Source organism: Lagenorhynchus albirostris, chromosome X (genome assembly GCF_949774975.1).
Source record: "Lagenorhynchus albirostris chromosome X, mLagAlb1.1, whole genome shotgun sequence".
NCBI lineage: Eukaryota > Metazoa > Chordata > Mammalia > Artiodactyla > Delphinidae > Lagenorhynchus > Lagenorhynchus albirostris.
In genome coordinates this window covers 2,494,050-2,512,422 of record NC_083116.1, presented here as the reverse complement: position 1 = coordinate 2,512,422, position 18,373 = coordinate 2,494,050, and the positions used below count along the sequence as shown (strand labels likewise).

Below are 18,373 nucleotides of genomic sequence, written 5' to 3'. Positions count from 1 at the left end.
CACAAAGTAACCAGGCATTCTTCCAAGGCACCGTTCTGATTGAGTCATTCCCTTGCACAATCCTTTCAAAAGCATACAGTTGACTCTAAAATAAAAATCAAATTCCTTTGTTTGGACAATTAGGTCCAAAACTCTCTTGCTCCATTTATTTATTTTACACTGAGTGTGGGTGCTCACTAGGCCAGGTTCTGCCTAATCTCTTGCCTCTTACCTCTCTTACCTCTTTTCTTACTCCAAACATAACCTACACTCCAGCCAAACTGGAATATTTACTGCCGTGTGGCAGACTTGGATCCAGAACACAGATGGGCTAACTTCCAGGTCAATGCTCTTTCTCCTACATCATGATCCCATAGGTGTAAGCCCATTCAATCTGGATTTTTATGGATATTCTAATAAATTAACTAGACCAAAGTTCAACAAGTATTGATGCAAATTATAGTGGCATTTTTGTATTTCTTGTTGTTTTGTGGGCTATTTGTCTTGTGAGTTAGAAATTTCAACAAAGCATTACCTCTAGGGAGAGCAGAAGTCGGGGAGGACCCTCTGGGATGTAAGGCCTGGAAGTGAATTCTTCATCATCAACTTTTTGGCAATCTTCATAGTCACAAGGGCACCTAGGAATAAAACTTCAAGCTTCAGGCTTGTTTTCCCCTGACAAATGAGGGACCAATTGCCTGTGGAATTTGATTCCAGGATACTGGGAACATCCTCATCTAAATAAATTTACTCCCATCTGCTGGCGGTTGCCTGAATTTCCAGTGGACACTGAATCACACTAAAACAAAACAAAACAAAACAAAACAAAAAACATAATGTTTTGGAAGTAGTCAAACCTGGAAATAGGATTCTAGTTTGGGCCTCTACTGTTATGTGACCTCAGGCCAACCCCTTTTCCTTCTCTGGGCCTCAGTTTCTCCATATTACAATCCAGATGGTTGGACAAAATGACCTGGAATAGCCATTCCCACTTTTATCAAGCAAGGATTGTCTCTACAAGGATGCCTGGATGACCAGAGACAATGGGGGCAGAATTAATAGCAGTAGGGATGAGTTTTATTGATCCATTGCTGTATGTAATAGCCAGTGACATGCAGGTTCCACCATCTTCTTTTATTTCTACACTCATGTGAGAAGGAGACCATTTGCTGCAATAGTGGGGCAAAGGGAAAGGAAGGTGCAAGGGTGTTCTGCTCGTTAAAAAAGGCAGGGGACTATGAGACACATTTTTTTAAAGTTTGGTTCTAAGATGGTTAAGAAAGTGGGGATAAAGAGTTAAACACTTAAGTGTGGGAAACACTCAACCAACCAGGCAACTGGAGGTTTTCTGAGCACAAGTAGTCCCAACTCACTTCACCAAATACTGAGAGAAAGGAGAAGAGGGCTATATCTCTGTGTAAATGTTTTAGCTAACCAAGAGTGAACCTAAAATTCATTTTCATTGAAACCCTTCTCAGTGGCATGCCTTAGGAAGTTCAGCATTGGTGAACGTGACTGAGATCTATTTATCGATTGCCCATCTGGCCCATGTGCTCTGAAGGACGTCTTTCTGAACTTCATTTGTCAAGGATCTGAGAAGGGAAGGACAGAGGGGATTGGGTGAAGGAATTTCCCTATCCTCTGAGATCCTTTTGTTTCATAGGAGAGTGTTTGAGGTAGTGGAAAGAATAGTTAAAATTCCAGGCTTTTCCACAGGATGGGCCCAAAATGCAGGAGCATTAGAGTTGCCTGCTCTCCAGGGACTAACTCCCTTGAATATCTGAAACACTGGTCTTTGCCTTCTTCCCCTTCCACGGTGTCAGCCCTGGCTATGGGACAGTCACATCTCAGCGTGATCCCAGTTGGTGAACCCTTCCAGTTCCCTGAGCTTTGTCCTGGGGACCCAAATGTGTCCAGCTCTATCAGAATGTAGATTCAGCCAGGGCAGTCTAATTACCTCACTCCCTCACCACAAAAAACAAACTCCTGGGCACACGGTCTTCCAAAAGAAACGCACATTTTGCATTTTTGCAGAGAGAAAGAGCAGGACCCACCGGGTGCCCTAGGTGCGGATGCATGCCCAGCCCCCCTGCAGCCGATTCCCCTCCCCCTCCCCCGGGCCGGCCCCGCCCCTGTCTGTGTCTGTTGCTAGCAGGGGGACGACTGCAGAGGTCTGAAGGGGCGGGGAGCGGGCGGTGCGCTGGCTGCGGGCGGAGGCAAGAGCGCGCGCCTTTTTGTGCGGCTCCTGGCACCTGCCGGATTGGTTCTGCCAGTGCTACCGTCGGAGTGGGCGGAGCCAGCCGGGCGCCAGGCTGGGTGCCCAGTCGCAGCCTGGAGCGGCCGCAGACGGAGCGCACCTCGCACCTGCTGGGCGCGTCCTGAGGGCGCTGCGTCGGGCAGAGGTACTGGAGGACTGCTCCCCCTGGATTCTGGGCTCCGGTCCGAACCCCGCGCTCCCTGCTCCCCATACTCTCGCTACTGTCTCCTTAGAGGCGACTCCTAGCGACCCCCCAGCTCCCTCTCTCCCCGCACTGCCCACACCCCGTCCCTTTCCCCGGCGGCTGACGGCAATCTCTCGCGCCCTCCGACCCCCGGAGTGCCGTAGCCATGGGCATCCGTGGGATGCTGCGAGCCGCTGTGCTTCTGCTGCTCATCAGAACCTGGCTCGCAGAGGGCAACGACCTCAATCCCACCCCGAAGTTCCACTTCTTCGAGCTCTCCTCCACCGTGCCCGATGTCGTCCTGGACCTCTTCAACTGGTAAGCGGGAGCCGCCAGCCTGGGCATGGCGGTGACAGGAGAGGATAGGCAGCCTCGGACCTCTTGGACGGAGCGGGCTGGGGAAGACTTGGACCCGGGCTCGCCGAGCCCTGGCGTGCAGGCCCTGCCTATAGGTCCCTGGAGGTTGGTGGGATGGGAGTGGGGGCCGCGGGGGGCCCTGTGCTTCAGCCCACCTGTTACTGCGGCGCCTGACCTGACAGAGCCCCGCGTGTGCCCAAACTGCAGCCCCAGGGGGTGGGGGGGAAAGATGCTCTCACCCCAAGGTCTGCCATCCATCCCCCGGGGACCAAGGCCCCTAGTAGCTTTTCCCAGTCACGTCCTTTGGCACCTGTAGGATTGGGGGAAGGGGGTACAGGGTGATGAGAAATTCACAAAACATAGACAGTAGAGACACCTGTTTGAGTCCGGATTTTTTTTCTATTCCATGAGGTGCGTGCGTGTGTTCCTGAATGCGTGTGTTGAGCAGTGAGGGACCTTTTCCGATGCTGCAGATAGAAATTATTGACTCAACCTCATCGTAGCCCAAACAGTGCGATCGGCGGCTGTATAGCATATAACCTTGTGGCCTGAGATGGGTGCATTTTTGTACTTGCTTCCTGTGAAAACATTTGAAGATTAGCTGTTTGATTTCAAGTTTGTTTGGGTCTGCAAGTAACTGAAGAGATGTTAAACAGTCAGCCTTTACATGTAGATCACATGGAAATGTGTATTTGTGGTGGCCACAGATCCTGAGTGCTGGCATATGGATAATGTGTGTGTGGTCCTAAACAGGCAGAAATGCGTTGCTTTAATTCAGGAATCATTCATGTGCACACTTTGAAATTTTGTCATTAAAGATGATGAGATTTTTTTTAAAGATGATTGAAAATAATTTTTTAAATGGCAAACCAGAAATGAACATGTATTAGGAAAAGGGGGCATAGTTGGGCAAGGTTCCAGCAGACAGCTCTGCAATGTCCTCAACCCAACATACCAAACTGCGCTAGTGAACACACACATACACACACACACACACACACACACACACACACACACACACACACGAGAGAGATTTGCAGAGGCTGACATTCCATAGTCAATGCATCAAAGATCCTAAGAGTCATAGTGATGCCCAGGGCCTATTCTCATTCACAAGCCCCTTTTGGGGAAAAGAGCCCCCCATGAAGGACTAGGTGAATTGGGAGGGCACATCAGAGACTTCTGGAAAGGCCAGCTCTCTGCGGGGTTGCGCTGGGTCCATTTACATGTGCTCACCCAAGACATGTCTAGGCTGGAAGCACATGCTTAGCCAAAGAGATGCCTGCTCCAAGAATACATGTGTTTTTGAGGACAGCCCTGAACCCCAAGAATCAAAAATGATGATTGATGAGGGTCATAAAACTCTGCTACATGAGCAAAGCTGTCTCTCTGTGTCATATGTAATATGACAAGTCTTAGAGGTGTACAAAAATAAGATTCACATAGACGTGACAACAAAATGCTGGCCTTAGCCTAGGTAGGGGAAATGTGACTGAGCTAGAGAACATAGACTGGTGGGATCAGCTCATGGGAGTACTGAGGGTGAAAGATGACCTTTCCTGGGGCAATCAGGTGCCCCCAGAAAGAGGACTCCCACCAACCTGGAAAGCTGCATCCAGGCTGATGGTAAAGTGGGGCTCCTTAGGGGGCTGAAGTAATACATTATGTGAGGGCTCACACCTGCCCACACCCTCTTCTTTCCACTTCCCCTACAGTTTCCCCCCATCCCCCCAATTCTGCCTGGTAACAAGAATCCAGTCTTGAGGCCCCACCCTTTGGATAAAAGCTGGGGAGGAGGAGGGGGGAAGAGGAGTCTGCGTCGCTGCTGTGCTTCTGGCTGACTCACTGCAGGGATGGAGGGGAGCGGGGAGAGACGTGTACATGTATGACTATATATGTCTGCATGTGTGCAGGAGGGAAGGCCCTGGCAAGTTGATGCTTAGGGTGCTCTTTGTTGTTTGTTTTCTGAGAAGCAGTGTGGCATTCACTGATGACCAATATTTACCAATGACTTCTCTTTCAGCAAAAGTTGTGCAAATGAAGCTATGGTTCACAAGATTTTGGACAGGGTGCTGTCGAAATATGATGTCCGTCTGAGGCCCAATTTTGGAGGTAAGACACGTCCAGATACTAGAGCTGAGATACAACAAGCCAGCCCCACCCAGTGAGCTGACCAGGAGCAGTCCTCTAGACCGGACACTTGTGCCTCTCCAAACCCCACCTTCCCGACCCTGCAGAGACCTGTAGCAGAGCACTCCCAGGCCCCCAACCCACAGGCCTTTCACTCTGCCCCTGGAATTTCTCCCATTTCTCCGCCTTCTAATGCAAGAGGCCTCTGCCCCCTCCACACTCCTTTACAGTGGCACGGAGCCTGAAGCACACTCCCTGGGGTGGCTGGAGAAGCACTAATCACAACAGGTGTGCTTCTCATGCTAGAGTTTTCTGCTTCATCTATGGGGAGGACACGTGTTCCACCTGTGAACACATTCTTTGCACCCTGGGCACTTACCCCATTCAGCTGGCTTATAACTAAGGGCATGGACTTCTCTGCCTAGTTTACTTCACCCACCTGGGTCCCAGGCACTTCTGCTTCTGCTCCCCCTCCCCAAGACTTCAGCTCCTACCAAGTTCAGTTTATTCAACACACTGCAGTCAGCATGATCTTTATTAATCCCACCTAACCACCTCAGGAACTTTTGATGGCTTTATTTAACTGCAAAATAAAATCTAAACTCCTTAGCCTAGCACTCAGATCTTAAACACAAAGGTGAGAAATGACAAGGAAACTGAAATACAAACCTCCAGGAAGCCAATACATCAATTTCTCCTCTTATTTCTGCCTAGCCTCACCTACCCCTACCCCTGGCTTTGGAAAGGGTGACTGGCTTCCATCACACAGCTTTAAAGTAACAGGCAACCTTCCCTGACCCCACAGAACAGGAATAGCATTCTCTGGCTGAGGGGACACCCAAGAAACCCAGACCAAGGACAGACAAGAGGAAGGGTGCATTAAATAGACATTAGTCACATTTTGGCTCAGAGGAAACAGAGAAAGAGCTAAAAAGTAGGGCGGCTAAGTCAGAGAAAGCACTCTCCTTCCTGCAGGTGGTAGAACTAGACACCCAATCTAAAGGGTTAATAAATGCTAATATTCACATTTGTACCTATGAATAGAGGTCTTCTGAATACACAAAGCCTCCACCCTAAAGGGCACACAGCTGTTAGCACTTGCCTTTGTGCTAGACCACTGGGGGGCTCTGTGATTTGCTTAGGGAGCCCCCTTGAAAACCAAGTTGATCGCCCTATGCCCTAAGGTTTGGAGGTTGGACATTTGACTGGTATCCCATTGGCTCCTTTGCTTCCTCCGAGTGTGAGGGCAGAAGGCCGTGCTGTCCCTGGATCCAAGGTGAGTGTGCACTGGGGAGTGGGAGGCTGGAGTGGAGAGGGCAGAAGGTAAGTTCTTCCATTATAGAAATTCAGGTGTTAGGGCACAGCCAGCACTCCATTGCATGACACTGGTTTTAGACCAGTTGCACCAAGCAACAGTGGGTGTCAAGGGTGTAGCTGCTACATTTTCTCAATTCATTGTTTTCCTGTTTCTCAGCAAAGGCTAACCAACAGCCATTCAAGTATATCAAGCACGTTCTCCTCGCTGCTTCAGGTTGCCATCTCTGCAGGCATCCGGGGCTATGGGGACAAAACAGGGGCAAGGACCACCCTCTGGGGATTGTCAGGTGTGGCTGGCCCATGGTATCTCCAAGGCACCTCACCAACATTTTTTGAGCTAACTTGGATTTGTTTACACCTGATGCCTAACCTCCTGGGTTACCTAAGCTTTATGGGCATGCAGACCTGGGGAGTATGGGAATAGCTGGGTCCCCAGTTTGGCCAAACAGTAGATGAAGGTGGGAGAGCAAGGACAATGCAGGACCTTCTAGCATTTAGACAGAAGGAGGAACTACAGACTCTAAGTCTGGGGCTGTTTTATTGGGTTGGGGGGAGGCAGTCAATTGGAGAGCTGGGCCAGGGGGTTTAGAGTTGGGGTAGTCCATGACTCCCACTAGACACAGAATCAAATTTCCCTCTGTGTCTGAAGTGAAGTAGAGTTTCAGAGCTTAACACGCAGGCACACACGCCCCCCACATGCAGAGACATGACCTAACTGTGGTTGGGTTCAAATGGGAGACATTCCTTCCTTGAGAAGAGGAGGATGAAGAGGAGGAGGAGGGACCAGGGAAAGTTAACAAAGCTGCTTCTTTCTGAGCACGTGCTGCAAAAGGCAGGTCCCTAAGGCCTTTGCTTAGCCCATCACCTGGTATGACATAGGTGTGGAGTGAAGGAATAAATGGGACATCTTCATCATTCCTTCATTTACCTCCTCTTCCTCTGGTACTCTGATGGATGCGAGGGAGGAAGTAGAGTTGGGTAGCAAAGTTTCCAAGAGGGAGGGAAGTGATTACCCCCTTCCACTTTTTCTGCCTTCCTGAGTCCATCAGGAAGGACAGCGATGGGATATGGGACAGAGGCCATCATCCCCGAGATAGCATTTAGATACCTTACCTGGAAGCATCTTGTTCCCCTCTGTTATCCTTGTAAGGATGTGGGATATCTTAGCTAAGCTCTTGTTCTGACCACTACTAGCACATAAGGTATTCCCTCCTAATTTAGGTGGATAAATTAGAAAAAGATCCCAGGTCTCCTTCCTCCAGGCCACAGTCCTGGACCAAGACTCATGCCTTGGTGAGGGGAATGTGGACTGCACTTCAGTTCCCACTTGCCTCTTCAACTGGGAATCTTGGACAAAGCTGAGCCCTGGCACTTTAGGGTTCGGGTCCCCAGGATTCTGCTGTAAGTGATTGGATTGCCTGAATGACACAGAATGGTCTAGGATTATAAGTTTGACACTAGAGTGAGGTAGTTGAGGGGATGACTGCCTGGCCCTTCTGGGGCTTGTTGCCTGCGTAACACAGCCTCCATCCTCATCTAAACGCATGTGGGGAGCCTGAAAGGCTGTAATAAAAAAACTGCCTTTCTAGAAACCCCTGTCACTACATAGCGATCATTCACAATAGCTGTGAATGCTATGCCTTCACACAGAGGCCCATTTACTTCTCAGCTGCCATTCATACGTGGATTCCCAATAGCACTTTGCAGCTCAGCTTCTAGGCAGCCAGCCTGCAGTGAAGCCAGCAGGCTGAATTGGAAGCGTCACACGTGTTTCCATAACAGCTATGTGATGTAATACACATAGAATAATGGCTTAGCTGTGAGGCCCGGTGAAGAGTTTTGAGTCAATGAGGAAACAACTAAAATGTATTTTTCCACAGTACTTTATAGTCTAGTACATATTTGCACATCCATTATCACATTTGAATGGGCAGCACTAACACCTAGTCCTGAAAAAGAAAGCCAGGAGGCAGAAACAGACAGACAGACAGACAGACACACACACACACACACACGCACACACGCACACATGCACATGTACATGCACAAATTCAATCACAGTTACATATTAACACACACAAACACCCTCACCCATGTACTCACTCACATGAACACACAAATTCACTCACACACATATACACCCTCACATACACTAACACACATGCTCACACATTTGCATACACACATGAACATGTTCATACATTCATTCTCACACAAACGTGCTCACATATACAAACACACTCACAAATTCATTCAAACACACCCACATACATCCACATGCTCATGCATTCACTTATACTTGCACACAAACATCCTCAGATATACAAACACAAATTCACTCACACACGTAGACACACACACTCACACATGCTTTGTCATTCACACACATGAAGATACCCACATGTTCACTCACACATGCACACATATACAAACATGTCTACATATTTGCCAACTCAGAAACACACGCACCTGAACATGCTCACACATTCACTCATACCTGTATAGTGACATGCTAACACATATGGATATGCTCATGGGTTCACTTGCACATCAGCATGATCACACACTCACTCAAACACACACATTCAGCCACACACACATGGACAAGTTCACAGATTTTCTCAAGCACATAAACATGCTTACATACACCCACACTTACACACTCACAGTTATAAGTGTGATGGGTGTGAGTGTAGAAGTGTAATCATTTATCACACTTATCACTTGCATGTGAACAAGGTCACACACACAAATACATTCATATATTCATACAATGAACTTGCTCACTCACACATACATACACCCATAAGTTCACTTACATTCCCAAACACAACTTTACACACACAAACATAATCATGCATTCACTTACACATGGACATGCTCACAGATACACTAAGTGAACAGCCTCATGCAAATAACCTACATATTCACTCCCACACAATACACTCAAATACACACACATGCTGACGCATTCATTCACCCAGAAATGTGCTCACACATTCACTTATACAGAAACATGCTCACATACATGAAAACACTTACAAATTCACTCACACACATACAAACAAGGTTACAAACACACCCATGTTCACACATTCCCTTGCACATTAACAAGCTCACATACACTCACACAGTCACACATTCTCTCATACATGATCACACAAACACATTAACTCATAATTCACTCCCACACAACACACTCAAGCATACAAACATGCTCAAATACACTCATGTGCACACTGACGCATTCACCTGCACATGAATACATGCACAGATTTACTCAGGTATGTGAACATGCTCACATACACTCATGCACACAGCTCACGCATTCATTCACACAAAAACACACGTTCGTTCCCACATGGACACATTCACATGAACTCACACAAATATGCTCATGCACACCACAAATCTTGTTTTGGGGCTCATTTCTCTTGAGTTTTTTATCAAGAAAACGTTTAGAAAAAGAGTGCTTCATTGCCTTATTTTTTTCTTCATTTTGGCCTGACTCTTTCTTTTCAGCATATTGTGAGCCAGGCCCTACTCTAAGTGCTTGGGTTGCATTAACTATGAGATAAGTGCTATCATTATCCCCATTTTACTCATGAGGAAACTAAGCTCAGAGAGGTTAGGTAGCTTATTCAAGGTCACATAGCTAGTAAGTGCCAAAATGGGGTTCAAACTTCAGGCAGTCTGGCTCCTGAGTCCATGTTTTACCCTTTTTCCTACACTGCATGTAATAGTGTCTTCCTGTATTGTAGGTGCCCCTGTGCCAGTGGGAGTATCTATCTATGTCTCCAGTATTGAACAGATCTCAGAAATGACTATGGTAAGTGTGTCAGCTCCAGCCATGTTGTTCTGACCTGCAGCAGAGGCCACATGGAGGGCACAGTAGGTTTTGGAAACTACAGCCACCTGAAATTAAAAATAAATAAATCTAGATGTATTACAGACATTAAAGTGAAAGGCTTATGATGGTTTTAAAATATAATATAGGATATTCTTTTAGTGTCTTTGAGATAGGTAAGGACTTTTTAAAAAAGACACAGAAAACACAAACTATAAAAATAAATACTGGTAACTAAACTATATTAATATTCTCTTTAGCCAAAACTTCTGGCACTTCTGTTTTGCAAAATAAAAAAGCAAAGTGAGCATGACAAGTTTGAAAGGATAGTTCAGATTGGACTAAAATATTTGCAACACAAAGGACTGGTATTGAAAATACACATAATTCCTGTGAATTAATAAGAATATTTTTATTTTTTTAACATCTTTATTGGAGTATAACTGCTTTACAATGGTGTGTTAGTTTCTGCTTTATAACAAAGTGAATCAGTTATACATATACATATATCCCCATATCTCTTCCCTCTTGCGTCTTCCTCCCTCCCACCCTCCCTATCCCACCCCTCTAGGTGGTCACAGAGCACAGAGCTGATCTCCCTAGGCTATAAGGCTGCTTCCCACTAGCTATCTATTTTACGTTTGGTAGTGTATATAAGTCCATGTCACTCTCACAGAGTGAGAGTGAGAAGAATATTTTTAAAGCAATAGAAAAATGATCAGAAAATTTAAACAAGAACTTCACTTTTGTGAAGAAAACCAAGTAGCAGATAAACTTATGAAAAGATGCTTGACTTTATTATTAATCAGTGAAATGCAAAATAAGACCACAGTGAGAACCCATTACATATCCACCAGACTAGCAAAAAGTCAAAAGTCAGACAGTACCAATGTTGGTAAGGCAGGAGCATTGGGAGCTCTTATCTGCACTTTATAGGGGTATAAACTGGAACTTTTGCTTTATAGTTTTTATTTCATTGTGATTTTGATGTGTATGGTGTCATCACATAATAATACACATAGTATATTCATATAAGGGAATAGTATCCAGCAATGCAAGTGAACAAATTTTAATTACACACATCGACCTGAGCAAACACACAAACATAATGTTGAGTGAAAGAAGCAACTTATGAATACATAGTGTGATTCCATTCAGAAAAAAATTTTAAATAAGTCCAACTAAGCAATATGTTTCTTAGAAATACATAGACAATAAAACTTAAGAAAACATAGAAAAAAATAGAAAAAGCAAGGGATTATTATCATTAAAATCTAAGATAATGGTTACTGCTGGGAGGTGTGGGAAATATGTTCTGCAAGAGACACGTTGAAGATTGATAGTTATTGGGAATATTCTATTTCTTAACCTGAATTTTAATTTTATGGGGCTCATTTTATTATTCGTAACATTGAACACTCTTACATATGTTTCATTACGCATCTATATTTAGGATGTATTTCATACACCTGCATACACACAAACACTGAGGACAGAAAGCTGGGCAACCTCACTTACAACTAGGATTTACCTTTCTTTCCTCAGGACTATACTATTACAATGTTTTTTCATCAGACCTGGAAAGATCCACGTTTAGCATACTATGAGACCAATCTGAACCTGACCCTGGACTATCAGATGCTTGAGAAGTTGTGGGTCCCTGACTGCTACTTTCTAAATAGCAAGGATGCTTTTGTGCATGATGTGACTGTAGAAAATCGCGTGTTTCAGCTTCAGCCAGATGGAACGGTGCGGTATGGCATCCGGTGAGTTCCCCCAGGGACCTGGGGGTCACCATGACAGCCTACCTTCTTCCCACTAATTATCCCATGAACACACTCCAAGGGACACACAGAGGAGCCCACTGCTTTCCAAATCTCTCTTTCACTGCCCCCCTCACTCAGTAGTCAAAGTGGAACCTTCAGAGTTTCCCACAGCCATCCTTGGCTGTCCTGTCCCCACACCTTGCCTTATGCTGTTGCTTCTGTCTGGAATGACCCGTTCCTCTTTCCACGAGTCTGAAGTTTTCCTATCCTTCAATCCCTAATTCAAATGCCCTCTTTGTCAAGAAATCATCTTTGATACTCTCAACTGGAAGAGCTCTCCCTTTGCCTTAGCATTGAATGTATATTCTGTTATTTATTTGTGTCTTTTCTCTCCCATGCAGTGAAGGAGGGGGACTGGTCTCTGCCATTGATCATATATGCAACATGCAGGGGCCCCAAGGGTGCGCAGTGTGCGTATATTGCCTATGGCTTTGTACAAACAGAATGTGTGCACACTGGAGCTCCCCACTGGCCTATTTATAGCATAGCAGACAGTCACCAAAGCCCTCCGCACAGCCTCATCTCTTACAAAAAGTCTCTTAAGACAAGAATAAGACATAAATTTAGCTCAGAAAATGTCTCCAAGAGGGAGATACTAGGGTACAGCTCTTTCTCTGCGGTTCTCTTGCTGAATCCCTTTGTTTCCCTCTTCTTTCTCCATCCACTTTCCCATGGACCCAGACACTGGAGTCAGAGAACAACAAAGCTTACAGGGAACAGGTCACTGGTCACAAAGGGGGCCTCAGCTGATTAATGTTCATGTAGAATTCACAGAAAGATAAATACACACACACACACACACACACACACACACTACCCACTGTACAAAATGGAAATCACTTCAAGAGTTGAAAGGGACAAGGGTGGTATAAGCAACTGGGAAAGGCAGGACAAGGAAGGGGCCAGAGCTTCCCAGCTGGGGCTGCAAAGAACTCTTCTAATTATCCTCTTCCCCATTGTTCACTTCTCCCACTTCCCCAGGTCTTCCAAGATCCCTCCTCAGATTCCTCTCTTGGACCTACCACATGACAACTTGAAGCCCCATTCCATAGCTCACCTCAGATATATTAATCCCTCCTATCCATTTATACTCACTGGCATTTTGCTAAGCCCCAGTACCCTCATAAGCAATGCACAGAGATGGGATTGCTGCCGGAACAGCTCCCATGGCCAAAGGTAGGCCGGGGCCACTGCCCACATCGGTACCCGCACACCACACACAGGCACTCCACAACAGATCTGGTGTTTCAGCTGCTTCAGTGTAGCAGTTTCCTCCTGACAGCTTTGCTGCTCCTTCAGCAAGAAAGTCCTCTTTCTGCCTCTGCATTCAGTTTCCTCAAGGACCCTTCCCATTCTGACACCCTGAGGCTTCCTGACATGCCATGTATCTGTTGTCATCTGTGTAAGTCCTACCAGACTTTTGGGTGTCTGTCACATACAAATTCCCTCTCTCCTCCTTACACAACTGCAACTCATCTTTCCTCTAGGAGGGAAGGAAGCGTGCGGGGTGGGGGCAGGGTGGGGGAGGAGAAAGAAGGAAAGAAGAAAGGGAGGGAAGGAGGACCCAGCTCTAATGTGGCCAGTGTGGGAAGGTGTTAGGTGGGTCAGTCCTTGGGGTGCCTCTCCCCACCCCACCCCTTCAGTCTTCTCAGGAACAGTTACTTGCCTGGGCTTGACTCACTTTTCTGTTCCTTTTGCTTTTCCTTTGCAGGCTCACCACCACAGCAGCTTGTTCCATGAATCTGCAAAAATTCCCTCTGGACAAGCAGACCTGCAAGCTGGAGGTGGAGAGCTGTACGTATGTCTCCCAAGGCCCCTTTTTTCCCTACCCAGCATTGGGGCCGTGATGAAGCCAAAGGCAAACTTGACAGTGAGAGGGCCTGCATATCTCCCCTACTCCCTCCCTCCCCCATTTCTCTCTCTCCCAGGTAGATAGATGATAGGTAGATAGATAGATAGATAGATAGATAGATAGATAGATAGAGACAGAAAGACAGACAGAGAGAGGTATATATACGTATGGTATCAGGGAGAAGGTGGCCTTTAGGCTATAAAGAGTCCCATAGGGAAATGTGCCTAACTATGGGAAAATTGTGCACAAGCTAATGGGTAGGAGCATATCTCTTTGCTGTGCTTTCCTTCCTGGATAAGAAACTTCAAACTGAGAGTTCTCTTTCCATGTGACCCCCTTCCTTATGCTCAGACCCACAAAACACAAAGGTACCCCAATATTGCAGGTTCCAACTACCCTTTGGTTTTCACAAGCTCCTCTGGTGTGAAATCTGCCTATGCCTGCTTTCTGAGATTAACTGTTTCCTTCCCCCTCCTAGATGGCTACACAGTTGAAGACATCCTATTATACTGGGAAGGCAATGGGAATGCCATCCAGGGTACTGAGAAGCTGCACATCCCTCAGTTCAGTTTCCTAGGAAAGACGATGACTAGCAAAGAGGTGTTTTTCTACACAGGTGGGTCTGACCCCCTCCTTCTCTCCTATCTCCTGTCTCTTTTGTACCCTAGGAAATTCCTGGTAACCTCTGCCTTTGACCTCTAGACTCTCTTCTTCCTTCTTTCCTATTCCCTTCTTGTTCTGGATACCTTCCAAAGCCCCCTTCATAAAGTCCCAATGGCTTACCCTCTGCCAATGAGGAAATGTGTGTGGAAGCAGTTGGCCAGGTTTGACACTCCACAGGCCTCCTTCCAGGGCCAGCCTCTCCCCTTCCATCTGTTGTAGCTTTGAAATATCTCATGTCTTTCCCATTTCAACTTCAGTTGACATGGAGAAAGTGAGGAAGGAAGGAAGAGATAGCAGACTTGCTACGCCATATGGGCCTGCTGACACATGCCATTGTCACTGGCCTTAAGGCAGCAAATGGGGTCAGGTCTACATACTGCCCAGACTGTAATATTAGAGGCTGAACTGGCCATTGGTTTCCCCCCCACCATCGTGTACTTTACTCGGAAAATCCCCTCACCCCTACCACCCTAATACCAGTATGTCTACCTGCCAGGTTCCTATGTGCGCCTGATAGTGAGGTTCCTGGTCAAGAGGGAAGTCACCAGCTACCTTGTGCAGATCTATTGGCCTACTGTCCTCACCACTGTTGTTTCCTGGATATCATTTTGGATGAACTATGAATCCTCTGCAGCCAGGGTGACAGTAGGTAGGTCCTGTTCCCATCCCAGGAAGGAACTTGGGTTGTCTTGCTCAGAAAAAAGTTGAAAGTAAGGAACAGTGTGTGACTGCACAGGCAAGGAAACAAGATGGGACCTAACAGGCACACTACAGGTGCCCAGCGAATCCACAGCAGAGAGACCAACATTGGAGACAGATGTGAAAAAAACATCAGGGTTGGGATCTTGGTATGTTGGGTCCAAAGTACCAGAATTCATTATTTGCTGGATACATAAATGAATGGACAAGTCACAAATTTAGATCAGAAATGCAACACAATAAACATTGATTAAGCAACATATCAAAATGCCCAATTAGGCAGCAGAGGGCTTCTAGATGAGCTGCTCCTGGCAAGTGTCTAATGGAATGCTGAGACAAATGCTATCAGAGTCCAGAGGAGGAAATGACCCAGGTAATGACCCAGATCTTATCGGCTAAAACTGCACCAAGAAAGTATTGCTCAAACTGGGTTTTGAGGACTTCCAGGAGGGTGCCTGGAGCACAAGCTGGGGAAGTGGGGAGAGTAGCAAGCAATGGGGAGCATCAAAGGCTTTTGAGCAGTACTAAGGAGGGGCCTAAAGAGATCAGCTCCCAAATTTATTTGGTCCCACTCTGCAGAATGTCTGTGTATCCCAGACCCTCGTCTGCTTTCTCCTTCACCATCTTTGGGGCAGACTTTTCAGCCTCCTTCTTTAGAAGCACACCCTAGGCTAAACCTTTATACTTATGTAATATTTTAGGGGTCACAAAACTTTCTGAGGGATGGACTACAGGAAAGCTTACATACTAGCAGGCAAAGGGGGAAAGGACCATCATAGGGCAAAACGGGGCTGGACATGTAAATCACTATGAAACCATGGCTGGAGATTTTTGACTTGATCCTAAGAGCAATGGGAAATCACTAAACTATTGAAGTACAGGTTGGGTGTAAAGATGGGGGAGGAGAAGCAAAGATAGCAATTGAGCCAGGGCCCTAAGCCTGGTAAGCTGAAGGCCTTTTGCTGAGGGCCCTCTCAATCTCAGAGATGGCCTTTGCTCCCTTCCAGTGGGGTGTGGGTCTGATGGCTTGCCAAGAACTTCAGCCACCTGAGGGGACTAACCCTGTGCTATGTTGTTTATAGGTTTGACTTCAATGCTCATCCTGAATGCCATCAACTCACATCTGCGGAATAAACTCCCCCAATTTTCCTGTATCAAGGCCATTGACATCTATATGGTCGTATGCTTCTTCTTTGTGTTCCTGTCCTTGCTAGAATATGTCTACATCAACTATGTTTTCTACAGCCGAAGAGGACCTCAGCGCTCTCAGAGGCAACTCAGAAGAGCCCAAAGAGTCATGACCCGCTACCGCTACCAAGAGGCGATGCAGGTTTGGCTTTTTGACTGACAATCTGCTTTCCTTGAGCACTTCTTAAACCTAAGATTAGCACTTGACCCTTTCAAATTTCTTAGCTCCTTTAATCCTCATACAACACACACATGTGCACACATGCACACACACACACACACGCACATGCACACACACGCACACACACACGCACTCCAGGTAAGAAAGAAGTAGAACAATTTATCATCACTCCTTTATAGGTTGAGTCATTGTCCAAGGTCATAAGTGGCAGAGCTATAGATTTCCCAAGACCTTTGGGCTTCAAATCCAGTCTACTTAGCATGCCTCCAGTGGCAGGCAATGGAGCCAGAGGGAAAGGGAACACAGGGAAGCTGAAAGGAAGAGACACCAGAGAGGCTGACCTAACCCTCCTTCCTTTGCTCTTTTGACTCCGAAAGCCATGCTGAGCATTTTGCTGCTGGCAGTACGTTAATGTCCCTCCTTTACAGGGAACTTACCCCCACCTGCCTGAGGAGGTCTTGCCTCTGTCCACTACACAGCACTCCAGAGGGAGCAGCTGCCCCAGAGGGGCAGCAAGAGCCATAAACTTCCCTTGCATGCTAACAGCCTCTCGGTCCTGTTCCTCGGCACCTTGCGCACAAGAGACCCCAGGAAGAAGAGGTGGCTTTCTCAGTGGAAGAGCCCATCAGTCATGTTACAAGTGCTCATGAGGAAAGTCCCCCCCCCACGCTCCCTAAAAGTGATTGTACATGCAGCATTCGACCTCATGAGTCTATCCACTGTCTCCTTAAAGGATGACCAGTTGCACATAGAAGATGAAAATGGCTCTCCTCCCTCCAGACGGGTGTGGGCTGGCCTAGCAAGCCCAGAAAGCCTCGGCTCTCTAGCCTCCATCTCAGAGCAGGCACCTCTGGCCTCCTCAGAAAGCCTCAGCTCACTGTCTTCTCTCTCGGACCAGTCCTGGCTGGCCACTGCAGAAAGCCTGAGTGACCTCCCATCCACCTCAGAGCAGGCCGTGCCCAGCTATGGCATTTGCATTAATGATATTGATATTGATGACAGTGTTATTCCTACTGAAATCCGCAACTGTGCAGAGGCCCATGGCCGTGCTGAGACCTGTGACCCAGAAGACCCTGAAGAGAGCTCCAACTCCGATGAGAGCCAAGACCATGGCCCCAGTAGGAAGCATCTGCTTGTCCACAGCCAGAGGTGTGTGCAAGAAGCAAACTACAACCTTGAGGAGATCCATAACACCCTTGATGAGACCCATAGCACCCTTCATGACATTTGTAGCTTGCCTGATGACGTCAGAGTTGAGAGTGGCTGCCTTGACCTTGAGAAGCAACTCAAGTATAATGTTGACAGTACCTGCAGCCTTTATGGTAATGTTATGGGCTTTGATCCAGACAAGAACACTAACTCAGAGTCTGATGACAGTTCCCCCCCAAGCCCTGGGTGCTCCTTCAGTAAAGGGTTCTCTTCCAAGCTCTTTCACCCTGACTACATCCCTAAGGTCGACCGGTGCTCCCGGCTCCTCTTCCCTCTTGCCTTTGTGGTGTTCAACATTGTTTACTGGGTGTACCATATGTATTAGTTCCATAGTGTCCCAGAGTGACACTATGCTCCTTTCATAGTTCCTTTTGGTTCCGTTTTACCTTCTTTTCTTTTTTCGTTTTACTTTGTGGTTATTTGGGCAGTTGAATCAGTTCCACCTTTCTCTTTACAAACATGAGGTGGGGAGTAGTTGGAAAGGTTGTGTTCTGGCTGGAAGTAAAGGGATTGAGGTGGAGTTGGAGGTAAATAGCACATTGATTTCCCTTTTCTTCTGAATACTATCACGTTTTCAAAGCCTTCTAACACCTAATAAGCACAGAAAAGCCCCCTGGAAATGGAAATGTTTAGAAAACAGAGAGGAGCCAGACTGGGGGACAGAAAGGATCCAAGCCCTGTACA

At 46.8% G+C, this 18,373-nt stretch overlaps 1 protein-coding gene across 1 annotated transcript; it reads left to right on the top strand.

The window, feature by feature from the left end:
- The first annotated feature begins 2,586 nt into the window (after nucleotides 1-2,586).
- GABRQ (gamma-aminobutyric acid type A receptor subunit theta) lies at nucleotides 2,587-18,014 on the top strand. Its single transcript, XM_060138497.1, has 9 exons — nucleotides 2,587-2,738; nucleotides 4,801-4,889; nucleotides 9,986-10,053; nucleotides 11,617-11,837; nucleotides 13,609-13,691; nucleotides 14,228-14,365; nucleotides 14,909-15,061; nucleotides 16,194-16,437; nucleotides 17,192-18,014. Exons 1-9 carry the CDS (start codon nucleotides 2,587-2,589, stop codon nucleotides 18,012-18,014), a joined length of 1,971 nt encoding a protein of 656 aa, XP_059994480.1.
- The last annotated feature ends 359 nt before the right edge of the window (nucleotides 18,015-18,373 follow it).